Raw genomic sequence first — 19,792 nt, 5'->3', positions numbered from 1 at the left:
TCCAGGAGAGAGTAGGGGAGGTCCAAGATCCAAACATTCTAATCCAATTTCCAATTCTAATGATCACCAAACAAGACTGGGTGGCAGACAGAGGCAGCAGTTAGAATAACAAGCAGGGTCAGCGAACAGGTTGGTTCAAACGGGCATTGGCACTGACGTAAATGTCAGAGTTGGTAAAATAGATCAGGAAATGGTTGAAAACAATGAGGTTGTAATGAGGCATGTAGAGATGAGGGACAAGAAGTGGGCCACATGAACTGGCAGTTCAAAATAAAAAGGTGAACAGGAAATGAACAGAACATTTAAAAAAATCAGTCATTTTGAACTGTTTTGGGTTTGAGGCTGCAAAGTGCACCTGAGAAATCTCTACAAACCCATCTTCTATTGCTTTTACAAGGTCAGATTGCAGCGGAAGTAGCTTTAGCAGAGAGACTTCCTCCTCCCCAGCAGATACGAAAAGATACTTGAACTCTTCCATTTGTGGCAGGATCTCATCCTTGAACTGGAGATGGCACGCAACCCTTTTTGTGACTGAGAACCATGGTCTCAGATTTGGAGGTGCTGATTCTCCTCCCAGCTGCTTCACACTTGACTGTGAACCGCTCCAATGAGGGGGGGAGATCATAGCTTGATGAAGACAACAGAACGGCACCATCTCCAAAAAGCAGAGATGCAATCCCACCATCAACTTGGAGCCCTTATATGCCTCAGCTGCACCTAGAAATTATGGCTATAAAAGTTATAAACAGAATTGTTGACAAACGGCAGCCTTGAGATAGTCCAACTCTCACCAGAAATTAGTCCAACTTACTCCCGGCAATGCGCACCAGCCTCACCCAAAGCCCGTATCAGGGGGTTCAGTACCCCATACGAAGGAGGCACCCTCACACAAACCTCCCTGAGGGACACGGTCGAAAGCCTTCGCCAACTCCACAAAACAAAAGTAGACTAGCTGGACGATGATCCTGGTGATCAATGATCCTACATCAGGTATAAAGCTGGTGCTCTGTTCCACAGCCAGGACAAAAAAACCCCGATGAACTCTCCCCTCCGGAACCCCTGAATAGACCTTGCCAGGGAGGCTGAGGAGTGTGATTTCCTTGTAGAACACACCCTCCAACCCCCCTCTTAAAAAGGGGGACCAGTCTGCCAATCAAGAATTCCTGTCTCCAATGTTCATGTGATGTTACAAAGGCATGAGGACAGCCCTACAACATCCAGAGCCTATAAGGAGCCTATAGGAACTCTGGGCGAATCTCATCCACCCCTGGGGCCTTGCCACCAATGAGTTTCAGTAGGTGACCCCAACCTCAGAGATTTGAGAGCCGAGTCAATGTAAGCAGCACCCGATCCTCACTATACACAGAGTTGACGGGCCACTGCTTTCCCCTCCTGAGATGGCGGATAGTGGACCAGAACTTCCTCAAGGCCATATGGGAGTCTTTTTTCCAGGGTCTCACCAAACACCCTCCATGCCTGGGTTTTTGCTTCAGCGACCACCAAGCTGCATTTTGCTTGCCCAGACGGTACCTATAAGTTGCCTTTGCCATAAGTCAAAAATACCAGATAACAATAATGCTCCCTCTTCAGCTTGACGACATGTCTCTAGTTTCGAGGATTTGCTGCCACCTTACGGCCATAGCTCCGATTTGCTGCCTCAGCAATGGAGGCGTGGACCATCCACTCGTCCACATGGACTCAATGTCCCCTGCCTCTCCTGGAACATTAACAAGTTCTTTCGGAGGTGGGAATTGAAACTCCGTCTGACAGGGAATTCTGACAAGATGATCCCAGCAGACCCTCACAATACATTTGGCCGTGCCACATCAGACAAGGCATTTTCCCCCACCATCAGTGCCAACTCACCACATGGTTGTGATCAGTTGACAGCTCCGCCCCTCTCTTCACCCCAGTGTCCAAGGCATGTGGTCGCAACTACATTGACATTAGCACAAAGTCAATAACCAAACTGCAACTTGGGGTGTCCTGGTGCCAAATGCACATGTGGACACCCTTATGCCTGAACATGGTGTTTGTTATGGACAATCCATCATGAGCACAAAAATCCAGTCACAGAACACTGCTCAGGTTCTGAAAAGGGGATGTTCTTCCCAATCACACCCTTGCAGGTATCATTGTCATAGCCCATGTGCGTATTGAAGTCCCTAAGCAGAACAATGGAGTCCCAAGCACGAGAGCTCTCCGGCCCTCCCCTTAAGAACTCCAAAAAGGGTGGGTACTCTCTACTTTTGTTTGATGTGTAGGCACAAACAACAGTCAGGACCCATCCTCCCACCCGAAAGTGCAGGGAGGTTAGCCTCTCATCAACCAGGGTTAACCTCAACGTACAGGCATCAAGCTAGGGGTGGGGGCAATAAAAATACCCACACCTTCTCGGCTCCTCTCACTGTGGGCAACTCCAAATTCGAAGGTAACCCCCTCTCAAGACGACTGATACCAGAGCTCAAGCAGTGTGTGGAGGGAAGCCTGACTACATCCAGTCAAAAATTCTCAACCTCAAATGCCAGCTCGAGCTCTTTCCCTGCCAGACAGGTGACATTCCACATCCCTAGAGCCAGATTCTGTTGCAGGCCCGGCCAACAGGCACTCTCCTTAGAGCCCCACCTCCAGGTCTGGCTCCAGAGGGATGCCCCAGTGACCCATGTCCGGGCAAGGGAAACCTCACTCCATTAGTTTTACTCATCATTGATGTTTATGGAGCAGTGCTTTGTTTCTTCATGGAGCATTTTGCCGTGGGTGACCCCACCAGCGGTCACTCTGCAAAATTTCTCATGCAAAGTTGTAACATTCAGCAGAAACACAACCAATTTACATTTAAAACCACCACAGGCATTTGCATTAGAAGTACTTGGCGAAAAGGTCAGGTGAAATCCTACTTAATATGATGCTCAGGCCCTTTAGTAAACAGAGCACAATTGCACCATCTTTAACACTCTAACTCTGTTTGGGAAGAGCATCTATAGACACCAGATGATAACTATTATAAAACACTAGATTAGCTGGCTCACATAACGATAACGCTGACCATGTCCGTTGGCAAAGAACCGATTACAATGGGTTTCAAGAAGCCCATGAAGAGTCTAGGTCATTGGTTTGATGCCTCCCTCAGTGACAAACAGCAAGTAGAGGAGCTCAAGAAGGAGGTAACCAGTAGCCTGGACAATATTGACAGCAATCTGCTTTATGGTAAACTGAGTGTCTGATCTTCTCCTGTGGCCATTGTGTGGCCTCGATGAAGTCCGCTGTCAAAAGTAGAAAAGGTTGAAAGATTGGTTAACTCATATGGAGGGAAATGGCTTGACCTTTGCACCTGCCCATTTCCAGTCTGGTAGAGGAGTATAAATGTACCAAAGTCAGAGTGGAAATAATGTTATTGGATTCAAATGATTCTGCCTCCATCTTGGCCACTGCGATTTAGTAGACCCTACGTGCTCCGATAGCGCAGACAAGTGCAGCACTCAGACACAAGGACATCTTGGGCCAAGTGCAGGTGGTTAAGAGTGGTCTTGTCCTCTTCAACTCAGAGGCGCACACTGGTTGTCCTGGAGCGCCATCAGGAAGAGGAAGTGGGAAATTATGCACAAGCTTTGATGCAGGTAAAGTAAGAGCAGTGGATGACATGAGGAGTGAAAAGACCTAGGGGAGCTTTACCATCAGGGCTGCCTAAATTTTCTTGACTTTTACTGCAAACCTAATGCAGTACAGTATATTGAAAATCCCATATCTATATGCAGCAACAGGGAAGGACATTCTTGTGGAATGCAAGACCAGCCTCACCCAAAGCCATAATACCGAGCAGCACAACCAACTACTAAAGTGTCTTGCAGCAGCGTTGGTAAGTTGACAGACAAGCCTGAATGCCCTGCTTGCCCTGTCACCGGGTTCGCAGCCAACATCATTCTCATTTGGAGAGGGTCAAGGCAGCCTCACCATGATATGTCCAAACATTGGACAACTGATCAGCAGTGGACTTGAACCTTTTACGGTCCACTGCGGTCTTATAGGATCATGCTTGATGTAGCAGCATATGCCAGGCTTGGACCCAGGTCTGCCTGCTGTGTCTCATCAAGGCCAATGCAGAAGGAACCAAAGAATCTGAGACTATGATAGGGAAAAGAGAGGGTTGGTAACCATGCACTATATGGAATGGTGAAAAACCAGTAGACACTAAGGGGAGTAGTTGTGAGAATACTCAACCCAAACTAGTTTCTGACTCCAGGTGTGTGGATCCTGGGAGTTGAGACATCGGAGCCCCGTCTCCGGGCCCCGGTTTAGTCTTTTGGTCTGCCCATTGAGTTCCACATGGAAACCCAATGACGGACTGACAGGCTCCTATTACCAAACAGAATTCTTTCCAGAACTGCAAGACAAACACGGGACCCCTATTAGATATAGATATATTGGTGGTGCTCAAACATCAGCAGCAGCAGTTTCCCGACCATGCCTCGGTAGCCCTCGACCAGCGTCAGCAGCCGCCAGCTCTCAACCAAGCCGCAGCGGGGTTTTGTCCTCAGCTGTCACCTGCTCCTGTTTGGTTCCTGCGTTGCCATTGGACCCCTTTGTGAATGTCCGCCTGACTCGCCCTGTAAGGACCCTGGTGACCTCCTGAACTACTCAGCCAAGCTCCTAGTTTTGGGTGGCCTGGACGGCCACCAGACAGACTGGGATGGGGTTTGTGCCCTCCTCCGGGCCCCCTTCCGGTCCCCCCTGGTCATTTGTTGTTGTTTTGCCGCGTCTGGGATCCGCACCTCGGGAGGGGGCTCTGTCAGGGGCATGGCTCGGCCACTGCCCTGGGCCAAACACCACACTAATTAGGCTTGGCATATATGCCTTGAGTTTGTCATTCTCAGTTGCCAGTTCGTTGTGTTTGAAACTACAGTAGTCTATGTGAGTATCCGAACCTCTTGTTATGTATTAGCCTTGTTGTCATGGCCAGCTTTCCTGTACCACTACAGTTAAGTCAAGTCTTGTTTTGTGCGTAAAAGTAATTCGAGCACATTTTCATGTTTTTGGACCTTGCCGGTTGCCTTTTGTTTTTGTGCCTCTGGCTTTTTCGGACTGCTTACCTGTGCATGACCTTTGCCTGGAATAAACCCTCCCTCAACATCATGTCACTGCCTCTGAGTCTGGCGTTTGGGTCCAGCCCCAGGTCGTATGATTGTGACAACTACATTCCTTTCATTTTTACTTTTGCATGTGTCATATCCAGTCAGCCATCTGCTTCATAAGAGAAACATTTTTGTTATTTGAGGGTTGTAAATTATTCACAACAACCAGAATACAGTGGTGTCTTCAGAAACAAGTGACTCGACATACGAGTTTTCCAAAATACGAGACACCGTTCAACTCAGTTTTAGCCTTAACTTGGGAGCACAGACTTGAGATTTGAACTTTGTACTTGTAGTGCCAGTGAGCTCAATTCGACACACTTTACAATAAGCAGCAATGTGGCAAATTGTGAACAGGTTACCAAAAAAGTGGTCTTGAACGACACGGCAAGTTGAAGTTTACTGTAAAACTGGTTAAGGAGAAACAGACTTTTACAAATCGGTATTTAAAACATCAATTTCCAAGCCGCTTAACCTCACAAGGATCATGGGAGTGCTGGAGTCTATCCCAGCTGTCAACAGGCAGGAGACAGGGCACACCCTGAACTGGTGGTTGCTAGCCAAACGCGGGCCACATGGAGACAGACAACAGTCGCACTCACAATCACACCTTGGGTCAATTTAGAGTCTACAATATAATACAGGGGATCCCCCAAAAATGTATACATACTTTAACCCTAGAGAACCCAAAACATCCAAGTTCTCTTTTAAAATTTTATGTACTAACAATGAATTAGCTATGATTAATCAATAAGCATCAAAGGAACGCAAAAACATTTGGAAAAATTTACCAATTTATTTCCGGTTTTGGAAGAGGGATCCCTCTGAAATATGGATAGGGGAATCCCACTAGCAGTCACTGTTAGGTGGACACATGTGAGACGTTGGGCTTTAAGGGTACAAAGAGTAACTGTGATGCGTTGTGTTAATAAAGTGGGCCCTTAATTACACTGGGTCATATGTGACCCCATGGGTTCTCTAGGGTTAATTAATGATATTTGAAAATTCTTTTATATGTTGAAAAATATTCTAATTATAATAAACATCAACTTTACAATTACTGGCTATTTTTTGGGCCAGCGTTGGCACAGATTACAATTATCTAAATCATAATCAGAATTAAACTCATATCTGAAGGCACTGCTCTACATCTACAACATATAAGTCAGCCCATAAGTACAACATATAGTCACCCCAGCAGTGAAGACAGCAGAGTTGCCTCCCTCTAGCATCTCTTCCAGTTCCTCATCAGTTGTCACTTTGCCGGCTATAATTGGGTATCAAGAACAATAAAATAAAAGTTTAAAAAATACAGCAGCCTGGACCCTATTCTGAACAGAAACAAGAAAAATGGATATATCTGCTTTTGCTTCTGAACTCTTCATATACAGTGAACAAAATAAGTATTTGAACACCCTGCTATATTCCAAGTTCTCCCACTTAGAAATTAAGGAGGGGTCTGAAATTTTCATCGTAGGTGCATGTCCACTGTGAGAGAGATAATCGAAAAAGAAAAATCCCGAAATCACAATGTATGATTTTTTTAATGATTTATTTGTGTGATACAGCTGCAAATGAGAATGTGAACACCTCTCTATCAACTAGAATTCTGACCCTCAAAGACCTCTTAGTCCGCCTTTAAAAGTCCACCTCCACTCCATGTTTTATCCTGAATCAGATGCACCTTTGTGAGGTCCTTAGCTGCATAAAGACACCTGTCCACCCCATACAATCAGTAAGACTCAAACTTGCAACATGGCCAAGACCAAAGAGCTGTCCAAAGACACCAGAGACAAAATTGTACAACTCCACATGGCTGGAAAGGGCTATGGAGAAATTGCCAAGCATTTTGGTGAAAAAGGGTCCACTGTTGGAGCATTCATTAGAAAATGGAAGAAGCTGAACATAACCGTCAATCTCAATCGGAGTGGAGCCCCATGCAAGGTATCACCTTGTGGGGTCTCAATGATCCTTAGAAAGGTGAAGGATCAGCCCAGGACTACATGACAGGACTTGGTCAATGACCTGAAAAGAGCTGGGACCACCGTTTCCAAGGTGAGTGTTGGTAATACACTAAGACGTCATGGTTTGAAATCATGCATGGCACGGAAGGTTCCCCTGCTTAAACTAGCACATATCAAGGCCCATCTTACGTTTGCCAATGACCATTTGGATGATACAGAGGAGTCATGGGAGAATATTTTGTGGTCAGATGAGACCAAAATGGAACATTTTGGTTATAACCTAACCGTGTTTGGAGGAAGACGAATGATGAGTTCCATCCCAAGAACACCATCCCTACTGTGAAGCATGGGGGTGGTAGCATCATGCTTTTGGGGTGTTTTTCTGCACATGGGACAGGACGACTGCACTGTATTAAGGAGAGGATGACCACGGCCATGTATTGTGAGATTTTGGGAAACAACCTCTGTCCCTCAGTAAGAGCATTGAAGATGGGTCATGGCTGTGTCTTTCAAAATGACAATGACCTGAAGCACACAGCCAGGAAAACCAAGGAGTGGCTCCGTAAGAAGCATAGGTTCCGGCGCAGCCTAGTCAGTCTCCAAATCTAAACCCAATGGAAAATCTTTGGAGGGAGTTGAAACTCCATGTTTCTCAGCGACAGCCCAGAAACCTGTTTGATCTAGACAAGATCAATCTGTGGAGGAGTGGGCCAAAATCCTGCCTGCAGTGTGTGCAAACCCGGTGTACATTTACAGGAAACGTTGACCTCTCTAATTGCAAACCAAGGTTACTGTACCAAATATTAACATTGGTTTTCTCAGGTGTTCAAATTGTTATTTGCAGCTGTATTACACAAACAAATTGTGAAAAAAAATCATACATTATGATTTTTGGATTTTTCTTTTTAGATTATCTCTCTCACAGTGGACATGAACCTACGATCAAAATTCCAGACCCCTCCATGATTTCTAAGTGGGAGAACTTTCAATATAGCAGGGTCTTCAAATACTTATTTTCTTCACTGTATATATAATATTTTATGTATTTATTTATTTATTTATTTATTTATTTATGGGGGGGGGGGTTGATTATGACAAAAATTGTTGAAACTAGCATTCTCATGCGTTATGCATCCTGATGCTTTATGAGCCTTATCTTTAACGTACCTAGACAGAGAAAGTCACTTACTGATCTCGAGCTGTCGGGCAATCCGTCCTTTACTCTTGTCTCTGAAGTCAACTTGTGCTTCATTGTATTTTGCCATTACCTCTACAAATTTCTTCGCCAGGATAGCATGCTGGGAAATTTAAATAATTCCATGATTAGATAATAACCATGAGCATTTTAATGAGTGAGAAATCAAGACTTGATGGGCCATATTATCCCATTTGTGCTTAGAGTCTTTTTATGCACTTGACTTGCATGCTGTCAAGGTGCCCTGATTCACCAGTAATGACTTTTGTCACCTCCCCTGTCCATTCTGGGTGAGTATGTGCCCAACCGGCCATGAAGCAGGACTCAGTGAAGTCTTCGAAAGTCTTCAAATCTGGCAAGTGGAGTTTCCCTGAGTTTCCCTAATATCTTGACACTTTCAACATGAAATTAAACGAAATAACAGATCCAGAGGTTTGCCATCGTCAGCGAGACGTAAGCACCACCCGTCTAACAGGCTTCTTTGAAGGAGCATGTGTTTTTGTATTCCCTCTCAGATTACTAATGTTATGTTTTAACTATGCTGATTAATGAGCACAAGTTTGTATAGCCAGCTATCATGCCATCAACAGGAAAGTGAGTCATATGTCAGTCTTGCCCACCATACGAGCGCCATAAAAGCACAGCCAATGATGACATAGATGAACGAAAAAACGTTTTGAAAAACCAAATGATTCCAAATCTAACACACCATTGCACCTTTAAAAATACTAGAGTCGTGCAGTGTTGTATGTGCCACTTTAAGACAAGCTCCAAGCAGTCATGGAGCTTGCTTGGAGCAAAAATGCCCCTCTCAAGTGGTGTTGGTGCTGTATCTGTCTTCGCCAATTGATAAAATATAACCTGCGGAAATTCATCTATCAATCGGTGTCACAACGTAGGAACACATTTAGGGGGGCTGGGCAGTCAATGAGCCTATTTGGGTGTGGTGGCAACCCAACATTAAGCAGTGCCAACCATCAGAGGGTCAGAGCATGGGAGTAAACCACCTTCTTAGGGTCCTAAACTTACTCAAACCTCTGGAATACGGATGAAGAATAGCCCTTAAAGTCTATAGCAGAATGAGCGTTCTACCAGATATGAGAAGAACTTACCCATACTGAATTTGTTGTTATGTTATTTAATCCAATGTGCGTAAATGACAGGAGTAAAGGCACAACACCACGCTTTTCTGACTTAAACATGCGGGAAAATATGCCCTGATATCAATATATTGTCTGAGACAACACTGACAAACTCAAGTAAAGGTCACTATGGGCCTGATTTTTTACTAAGATCCTAAATAGCTAAATTGATTGTCTGCTGTTGTGCTGTTGCCCATGATCTATTTAAATTGAAATCTTCTACTAAGATTCAAATCAGTGGGTGTTTAATCTTTAATCTTCATTGATCAATTATTCTTGAGAAATTGCCCATGCTGGTGGAAATGGGTCCGAAAGTGATGGAGACCACCTCAAGAGTTTTGCTCTTTAGGTCGCTCTTTTCATGATTGATGTTTTGGGAGAGCATCGCAGGCAGAAAATGAAGTTTGAAGTCATGGAATTGGAAGTGTTAGGATGAAGAAAAGAAGTGTATTATGTATTGAGTTATTGAAAAGAAATTCATCCATCCATTTTCTTATCCACTTATCCTCACAAGGGTCGCGAGAATGCTGGAGCCTATCCCAACTGTCAACGGGCAGGAGGCGAGGTAGACCCTGAACTGGTTGACAGCCAATCGCAACGCACATAGAGACAAACAGCCTCACTCACAATCATACCTAGGGGCAATTTTGAGTGCCCAATTATTGTTGCATGTTTTGGGGATGTGGGAGGAAACAAGAGTGCAAAGAGAAAACCCACGCAGGCACGGAGATAACATGCAAACTCCACTACATTACTCTGATATAGAAGCCATCACATCAATCCATGTTTCGTTTTATTTAACGCATCTTGAATGTGTGAAAAATATAATGAAATGCATTTGTTCCTCCTGTGTAAATTTGAGATACAAATTTGAGTACACCACAAAAAAATGGTCTGGGAAAGACCCACATCATTTTATCCAGTGCACAAAAATTTGTCAAACAAAATGCTAAGTGGAAAGGGAAGCTTGTCAAACGTGTTCTTGTGATCGGCTCCAATTCGGCTCAAATATCATTCAGAAACCCCCAAATTTCTTACTGAATAGACAATGTCATGCTATTTTTTTTTTTTTAATTCTGGTATTTCAAAAATCTTGACACAAGCAAATTTCCTTTCATTGTACTTGTGTCACTATGGTGGGGCATTTTTTTCATCTGGCTCTCTATTGCTATTTAAAGAAGCAAAATCAGACATCTCAAATTCAATTGTCAATCAAGTTTGACAAGAAAAAGAGATTTCATGTTTTTGTGTGAGGAATCAGTGCATCTCTTTCCCCAAATGTACCTGTGAATTATTGAACCAAACAAACTTACTTGTGCCATTAATTAAAAGAGGAAAGACAAAGAAAATGGATCAAGAAAATATACTGTCATATGTGACATAAATCATGGAAACACATCAAACTGTTCTGCAATCACATCATTTGGTGCATCATTCCAATGTTTGAAAATCATAGTAGCAGTAATGGGTTACACATACAGAGAGTGATGCAGCACTGATTTTTATTGTTCAATTTCATTAGATCATGTTGCTTTTCTTTAGAAATTTGATTTTTCTAACCTGTGATTTTCTTATCCTGAGGTCAGCAGAGGCCCTCTCATCTTTGTTTGTCTCAAGTTGGTTTTCGATGCCTGTTTGAATATTGGGGCATACTTTCCATGAGTACTCAGACAAACAAGCAAGCAAAAAGACATTTTCAAAATTTTTCATCAATCAACATGAAGATCACCACATTTCTGGTAGAATTACTGTTGTGTACATAGAGATGATGGTAAAAATTCTACACAACTCTGTTCAAATGCTAGGTATAAAATAAATCAAACCACAATAAATAATTTCAAAACTTTTTCTACTTCCGTCACCAATAGCTCGTGGAACTTTTTCTTCTTTTTCTTTCGGCTTGTCCCATTAGGCAATTAGGCAGCATGCCGTATTTTTCCATCTAAACCTATCTCGTGCATCCTCCTCTCTAACACCCACTGTTCTCATATTCTCCCTCACAACATCCATCAACCTTTTCTTTGGTCTTCCTCTTGTTCTTTTGCCTGGCAGCTCCATCCTCAGCATCCTTCAACTAATATACTCACTCTCTCGCCTCTGAACATGTCCAAACCATCTAAGTCTGCTCTCTCTAACCTTGTCTCCAACACATCCAACTTTGGCTGTCCCTCGAATGAGCTCATTTCTAATCCTATCCAAGCGAGTACCTCAGCATCTTCATTTCTGCTACCTCCAGTTCTGCTTCCTGTTGTTTCATCGGAGCCACCGTCTCTAATCTGTACATCATGGCCGGCCTCACCACTGTTTTATAAACTTTGCCCCTCATACTAGTGGATACTCATATGTCACATAGAACATCAGACACCTTCCGCCAACTGTTCTTTTAAATAAGTTGGTCAAAAACAATACATTGCCCAAAAAGCAAATTCTGCATTTTAAATATAGGAGGCAACATAACATTAACCCTAAAACGATTTGGGAGCATCATTCAGCTTTCAACATGCACTGCGAAAGATATTCAGGAACCAGTAATTCAGTTTTACACCAATAAAAACAAAAGATATTCTGGAACCGATAATTCCGTTTTACATCAATAAAAACAGACCGGAAATATTTTTTGTGGGTTAAAAAAAATGAAACAAAGTTGGAAGCAATATTTCACATTTATAGATAATAGTTGGCTTGGTATGTATTTGTAATGTATTTTTTTGTTTGTTGACATTTTCAGTGTAAGCTTGCAAAAACATAAAATTGTTCTTCAAAATGTTCTAATCTGAACCTTTTAATAAGCCTTCTTATTTCAGTGGATGACATTGATCTGACCATAGTGTTTGATGTTTCTCACAGTCATCAAAAGGAGCACTCATGGCCTTTGTGTGTTTGTTAAGTTACGTAAAAAATGAGAGGGAACATTGGTCCAGACAAGGGAAACCTATTTCCATTTTTTTTAAATCTTCATAAGGATTTTAGGATATGTGCTTTGTCTGGTCTATCACGTAGGACCTGTTTGTCATGGGTGACCCTGCCAGGGGCACGAAGCCCCAGCCAATTTAGCTTTAGGATTATTACGACACACTAACCTCTCCACCAGAATAAGGTGATGGCTCAAAGAGAGGTTTATGTTTGTAGTGTGTGTGTGTGTGTATGTGTGTGTGTGTATATATATATACACACACACACATACACACACACACACACAAACACACAGCCTTGTGAAAGTATTCGGCCCCCCTGAACTTTTCAACCTTTTGCCACATTTCAGGATTCAAACATAAAGATATAAAATTGTCATTTTTTTGTCAAGAATCAACAGCAAGTGGGACACAATCATGAAGTTTAACGAAATTGATTGGATATTTTGAACTTTTTTAGCAAATAAAAACCTGAAAAGTGGGCCGTGCAATATTATTCAGCCCTCTTGCATTAATACTTTGTAGCGCCACCTTTTTCTACAATTACAGCTGCAAGTCGCTTGGGGTATGTCTCTTTAAGTTATGCACATCGAGAGCCTGAAATTCTTGCCCATTCTTCCTTGCAAAACAGCTCGAGCTCAGTGAGTTGGATGGAGAGCGTTTCTGAACAGCAGTCTTCAGCTCTGCCCACAGATTCTCGATTGGATTCAGGTTTGGACTTTGACTTGGCCGTTCTAACACCTTGATACATTTATTTGTGAACCATTCGATTGCAGATTTTGCTTTATGTTTTGGATCATTGTACTGTTGGAAGATAAATCTCAGTCCCAACCTCAAGTATTTTGCAGACTCCAACAGGTTTCCTTCCAGAATGGTCCTATTTGGCTCCATCCATCTTCCCATCAATTTGAACCATCTTCCTATCCCTGCTGAAGAAAAGCAGCCCCAAACAATGAGGTTGCCACCACTATGTTTCACAATGGGGACGGTGTGTTCAGGGTAATGACCTGTGTTGCTTTTATGCCAAGCATATTGTTTTTCATTGTGGCCATAAAGTTCAATTTTGGTTTCATCTGACCAGAGGACCTTCTTCCACATGTTTGGTGTGTGTCCCAGGTGCCTTGTGGGAAACTTTAAATGAGACTTTTTATGGATATCTTTGAGAAATGGCTTTCTTCTTGCCACTCTTCCGTAAAGGCCAGATTTGTGCAGTGTATGACTGATTGTTGTCCTATGGACAGACCCTCCCACCTCATCTGTAGATCTCTGCAGTTCATCCAGAGTGATCATGGGCCTCTTGGCTGCATTTCAAATCACTCTTCTCCTTGTTTGAGATGAAAGTTTAGAGGGACGGCTGGGTCTTGGTAGAATTGCAGTGGTGTGATACTCCTTCCATTTCAATATGATTGCTTGCACAGTGTTCCCTGATATGTTTCAAGCTTGGGAAATCTTTTTATATACAAATCCGGCTTTAAGCTTCTCCACAACAGTATCTCAGACCTGCCTGGTGTGTTCCTTAGTCTTCATGATGCTCTCTGCACTTTAAACAAAACCCAGAGACTATCACAGAGCAGGTCCATTTATACGGAGACTTGATTACACACAGGTGGATTCTATTTATCATCATTGGAACATTGGATCATTCAGAGATCCTCACTGAACTTCTGGAGTGAGTTTGCTGTACTGAAAGTAAAGAGGCCGAATAATATTGCATGCCCCACTTTTCAGGTTTTGATTTGGTAAAAAAGTATAAAATATCCAATAAATTACGTTCCACTTCACGATCGTGTCCCACTTCTTGTTGATTCTTGACAAAAAATGAAAATTTTATATCTTTATGATATTTGTTTTGAAGCCTGTAATGGGGCGAAAGGTTGAAAATTTCAAGGGGGCCGAATACTTTCACAAGGCACTGTATATATATATATATATCCACCCATTTTCTTAGCCACTTATCCTCACAAGGGTCGCAGGGAGTGCTGGAGCCTATCCCAGCTATCAACGGCCAGGAAGCAGCGCACACCCTGAACTGGTTGCCAGCCAAATGCAGAGCACATCAAGACAAACAGCCACACTCACAATTTTTGGGATGCGGGAGGAAACCGGAGTGCTCGGAAAAAACCTACGCAAGCCAGGAAAACCAAGGAGTGGCTCCATAAGAAGCATATCAAGGTTCTGGCATGACCAAGCCATTCTCCAGACCTAAACAATAGAACATTTTTGGACGGAGCTGAAACTCCAGTCCAGAAACATGTCTGAGCTAGAGAAGATTTGTGTGGAGGAGTGGGCCAAAATCCCTCCTGCAGTGTGTGCAAACCTGGTGAACAACTACAGGAAACATTTGACCTCTGTAATTGCAAACAAAGGTTACTGTATCAAATATTAACATTGGTTTTCTCATGTGTTCAAATACTCATTTGCAGCTGTATCACACAAATAAGTCGTTAAAAATCATACATTGTGATTTCTGGCTTTTTCTTTTTAGATTATCTCTCTCTCACAGTGGACGATGAAAATTTCAGACCCCTCCATGATTTATACGTGGGAGAACTTGCAATATAGCATGGGGTTCGAATACTCATTTTCTTCACTGTATTTTCTTCACTGTATATGCGTGAATGAGACGTGAGTAAGAGGCCTGAGGTTTGCTGACCTCCACTTATTTTTTCGCTTGAATTCTGAACCCAACTACTTCCCAGTGATGAGTGTGTTTCTTTCAATGGAGTGGAGGTTCTAAACACATGGTTGCATGCACACAGACAGCCACACACACACACTAACTTATCTATATCTATCTATATATATATATATATATATATATATATATAATATATATATATATATATAAAATGATGAACAGTTTCCTGTATGTTTGTCAAATTCTGACATTGTAAAAGAACTTTCCCTGGGTGGCTTCAGATGCCGTTTCATTGTATCATTTTACTGATTTGTGGTGATATTTAACCTGATGGATAGTATTTTTTTCACAAAAATACCTCATTGCATTTATCAGCAGTTTGGAGTTCTGGAGCTATCTGATTCAGGGAGTGGGGAGTCGGGGGTGAGCTTGTCCATCACAGCAACCAGAGTGCGAGTATCGTTGAGGTTTTTACTGATGATTTCAGAAGTGTTGCTGTCCAGCCCTTGCTAACTCTTGTTTAAAATTACAAAGACGCTGCCTGTAGACATCATGGTCAATTTGAAGTTTAGTTTCTTTCTACTTTCGTTCTGCTTTCCTACACTTTGATTGAGGGATCTTGAACATCATTGTGCTCCTCCATGGTGTTTTACGTCACTTCAAGATGGTCTTGGTTTTAAAGGGAACGACAACATTCACGGCATTTGAGATTTTCAAGGTGAAAAAGTGCATCAACTGTCTCAGCATTCACAGTAAGTGGCAAAGTTACATTCTCTATAAATTAAGTGGTAGCACTCTCATTTATGTACATTTTCTTAGTAGAAATTCAAGTTTTCTGAACTTTTAGAAAAATCTGTAGTTAAAAAAAAAATAAGGTGGCATCGTAAGGCAGCTGCAGAGTTTTGACGTCACAGTTCTGAGGACTGGGGTTCAAATCCCAGCCCCACTTGTGTGGATTTTGCATGTTCTACCCGTGCCTGCATGATTTTTCTTCTGGCACTCTGGTTTCCTCCCACATCCCAAAAAGATGGATTAATTGGCAGCTCTAAATTACCCCTTGGTGTAATTCTTAGTGTGACTGTTGTCTGTCTCTATATGCCCTGTGATTGTCCGTCAACCAGTTCTGGTTGTACCCCACATCCTACCCAATGACAGCTGGGATAGGCTCCAGCACTCCTGCGACTCTCGTGAGGATAAGCGGCTCAGAAAATGGCTATATGAATGGTCAGAAGTAGCCATATCATTTATATGAAGTGATAGAATCTCAACATCCTTAGAGATGACCAGGTCTAATGTGACCTTGAGTGTGAGTTGGACTTTTAATAAGTTCAGAGAGGTCAAATGTGTTTTTTCTGGCAAAGAGTATCCTGTTATGACAACATAGTTGTAGGCAGTAAAAATAAGTGACAACAGTTTTGAAAAGTCTTCCATAATTTTTCTATGATATCTTGGAGGTGTATAAATTATAACAACAATAATCTCTGTGTCCTCCCACATCGCAAAGATATTCAAAGGAGCTCAAATCACCAAGTATAATTTATTTATACAGAAATAATGACTAAAAAATAACAGCTATACCACTGCCCTTTTTCCCTATTCGACACTCATTCATGAAATTAAAAAGACCTCCGAAGTCCTGCAAAGAATGCTGGAAATGTGTAAATTGCATTTAACGTGCATATTTTGTGTTAATTATTTATTTTTATTATCATTCTTTTATTATTTGTTTGATATGCTATTGTTTGCTGTGGTGTCATAATTTTTTTTCAATCTTACACCGTGAGTGTGACCAGCATTGTCAGTAATGACCTGCTTACACAGGCAGTGTGTGGTGCAATGTACTGTAAACTTCTTCTGCTGACAGATGTAAAATGCAATAGATCCTCACTTCTGTGTGAGCGCCATCATATTGTAACTTTTGTACAGTATATGTTTAAGTGTATTTTATTGGATAAGTCACACAGCATTTGCAAATGTTAAAGGTGCACCACATTGTAGGGCACCATGTTAGACATGGTGCCTCATCTATTTAGAAGAGAGTTTAAGACCTCTGTCATTGTGAAAACACGTTGCCTTAAAATAAAAATATTGGAGAGCAAAATCTGCAAAAATGCAGGGCCGCCGAAGTCTAATCGCTCTAACTTTCTCCAAAACATCTAACCTTCGCTGTCTCTTTCATGAGCTATTTTCTAATCTAATCCATCCTGGTCACTTTTAGACCAATTTTCAAAATCTTGATTTATGTAACCTCCAGCTGTTGTTCCTCTTGTTGCTTCAGTGCCACTGTCTTTAATGTGTACATTATGGCCACTGTTTTATAAACTTTGCCCTTCATCCTCACAGAAACTCTTCCGTCACATAACACACCTGACACCCTCCGCCAGCTGTTCCAATCTGTTTTGACTAGTTTTTTCGCTTCCTTACCACACTCACATTGCTCCAGATTGTTGATCCTAAGTTTTGAAATCATCTACTCTTGCTCTCTCTTCTCCCTGTCGTCTAACTCTCCCCGTTCCACACCTCTCATTCATTTGACTTGGCTCGTAATCGAACCCAGTGCTCTGTCTTAAAAGTCTGATGTGATACAAATAGGCAAATCGACATTTCTCTTGCATGACATCGTGCATTTATATATCACTAACCCGACTCTAAAGACATATATTTATCAATTTAAAATTCATTCACAAATATGCAGATTTGTAAAACGTCTTAGTTAGTATCCAAACATACATAATTACAAGGTAAAGTACTGACTCTTGAGTTTGTTTCTTGCATTGTTGGCAGATTTCTTAATCGCATTGGTGACTGCTTCAAGATCATCTTGTGTTTCTAAAAATATAAATAGGGTGGGAAAACAAAATGATCAATAACACTGAAAATTCAAAGTATTATCAGGAGTAAAGTACAAAGTACGATAAGTATTCGTAAGATTATTAGATATAGATAATGAATAAATAGATCAATGAGGTTGAAAGTGATTGTGAATTTTAGCCTCTGGATGTGTGAGCGTGTGTGCATTTGTGTAAAACCGAAGGCAGTTTACTTTGGTCAGATGTGGGGGCGGACAAGATGGTGGAGTACAGTTTTTTAATTTCTGTTACACTCTCATCAATCTTTTCAATACTGGAGCGGATATCCTCGGTCTAAAACAAATAGAACCACATACAGCTCATAAAAATTATATCTTAATCAAACTGACATTGAGTGAGAAATATGTTGAGATTATATTACCTGAGCAAAAAAATCTTCCATAAAAACCTCATTCTCCACTGGAACCTCAATATCATCCCCTCCAACATCACTAGTCTGTTCAAAGCACATATTAATAAAATAAAGAAGAGATAAGGATGCAAAAGAAAAAAAGGAAGTGAAGGAAAATGGATAAGAACTACACAGCATTTGCATCAGGTATCTACATCATGAGACAATACAGGATTTGGAGAAGGTATCAACTTAATTTGGGTAATCAAAATGTCTTTGAACAAACTTGATCAAACCACACATTGACAGGCCTTGAGTCATTCATTCGATGAGGTTTGCACTTCTGAACAGAAAGGATTGTGGAAAGCTTCAGCCCAAGACTAAATGAATTAGGTTATATTAACATTGAATTTCACCACGTCTTTTCTAACTAGTCATACGTTTGTGAAATTTTCTTCTAGCTCAAGTTTTTATTATTTATGATTATGAGTTTATTGTTTAAATGTGATATGCATTATGGATAATATAAATATTGATCGAAGGATACGTTTTCTTGCATTATAATCATTTTAATTTCAGACACCTCTAAGACTGCAATAACATTTAAAAGTGTCAATAAGATTTTAAAAAGGCTATGAGAACAACACAAAGGTTGTAATCACAAGGGGATAAGCCATAGGTTACAATAAATGAAATTCACCCTACCTCTTGGAGCTGAGCCAGTCTGTCCTTCATTGTGAAAAATCTGTAAGTATTACAAGGAGAAAAATGAAAGTATGAGGAGGGAAGAGACAAAGACAAGTCTTGCAAAAACTGCTGTCCCCTCTGTAACTGCAATTGGCAAATCTGAATAAAGTAACCAGAACGTAAACAACACTTAGAAATGCAAAAATAAAATGTAATTATTAAAACGAGGATTAAAAGCAGAAAATTCTGTGAATTTGAGTGGATATTTAAGTAACAAAGGAATAAATGCCAGAGAGGTAAAGGATTTGTTTGGGTCCCCCTCTTAAATGACACATCACAGTCAATCTACCCTGAGGTCTCACTAAACCTCTAAGAACAGATTAGGGCAGTGGCTCATGATGACAATCCTGTCCCTCCCCCACTTCTTCCAAATACAAACTGTAGTATTACTGGATGCCACATAGAATGTATGGTTTGAGCTCAGTGTGTGCGTGTGTACAGCATGTATTGTATAAGTGTGGACAGTATATATATATATACTGAATCCATGTAACTTCAATGGATGACACTGACCTGACAACAGTGCACGCGTCTGATGTTGCTCGCACTGGTCAAAGGGAGCGGTCACCCAGTGACGGAAATAAGTATTTGAACATCCTGCTATATTGAAAGTTCTCCCAATTAGAAATCATGGAGGGGTCTGAAATGTTCATTGCAGGTGCATGTCCATTGTGAGAGCAATAGTCTAAAAAGAAATATCCAGAAATCACAATGTATGAATTTTTAACAATTTATTTGTGTGATATAGCTGCAAATAAGTATTTGAACACCTGTTTACCAGCTACAATTCTGATCCTCAAAGACCTGTTAGTCCACCTTTAAAAGTCCACCTCCACTCCATGTATTATCCTGAATCAGATGCAC

At 41.5% G+C, this 19,792-nt stretch overlaps 1 protein-coding gene across 1 annotated transcript in view; it reads right to left on the bottom strand.

The window, feature by feature from the left end:
* Positions 1 to 19,591, bottom strand: part of LOC133506765 (syntaxin-3-like) — a 35,372-nt gene extending 15,781 nt beyond the window's left edge. Inside the window, exons 1-8 of the mRNA XM_061831214.1 lie at positions 19,442 to 19,591; positions 18,887 to 18,926; positions 18,212 to 18,286; positions 18,024 to 18,123; positions 17,735 to 17,809; positions 10,991 to 11,061; positions 8,283 to 8,391; positions 6,323 to 6,396 (exon numbers count right to left, since the gene is read on the bottom strand). Coding sequence (XP_061687198.1) covers positions 6,323 to 6,396; positions 8,283 to 8,391; positions 10,991 to 11,061; positions 17,735 to 17,809; positions 18,024 to 18,123; positions 18,212 to 18,286; positions 18,887 to 18,916 — 534 coding nt within the window. The 5' untranslated portion in view covers positions 18,917 to 18,926; positions 19,442 to 19,591. The remainder of the gene's footprint in view (positions 1 to 6,322; positions 6,397 to 8,282; positions 8,392 to 10,990; positions 11,062 to 17,734; positions 17,810 to 18,023; positions 18,124 to 18,211; positions 18,287 to 18,886; positions 18,927 to 19,441) is intronic.
* Between the last annotated feature and the right edge of the window lie 201 nt (positions 19,592 to 19,792).

This window comes from Syngnathoides biaculeatus, chromosome 9, assembly GCF_019802595.1.
Source record: "Syngnathoides biaculeatus isolate LvHL_M chromosome 9, ASM1980259v1, whole genome shotgun sequence".
NCBI classification, from domain to species: Eukaryota; Metazoa; Chordata; class Actinopteri; order Syngnathiformes; family Syngnathidae; genus Syngnathoides; species Syngnathoides biaculeatus.
The sequence above is the reverse complement of the archived record's forward strand: the minus strand, read 5'-3'. Positions and strand labels throughout refer to the sequence as shown.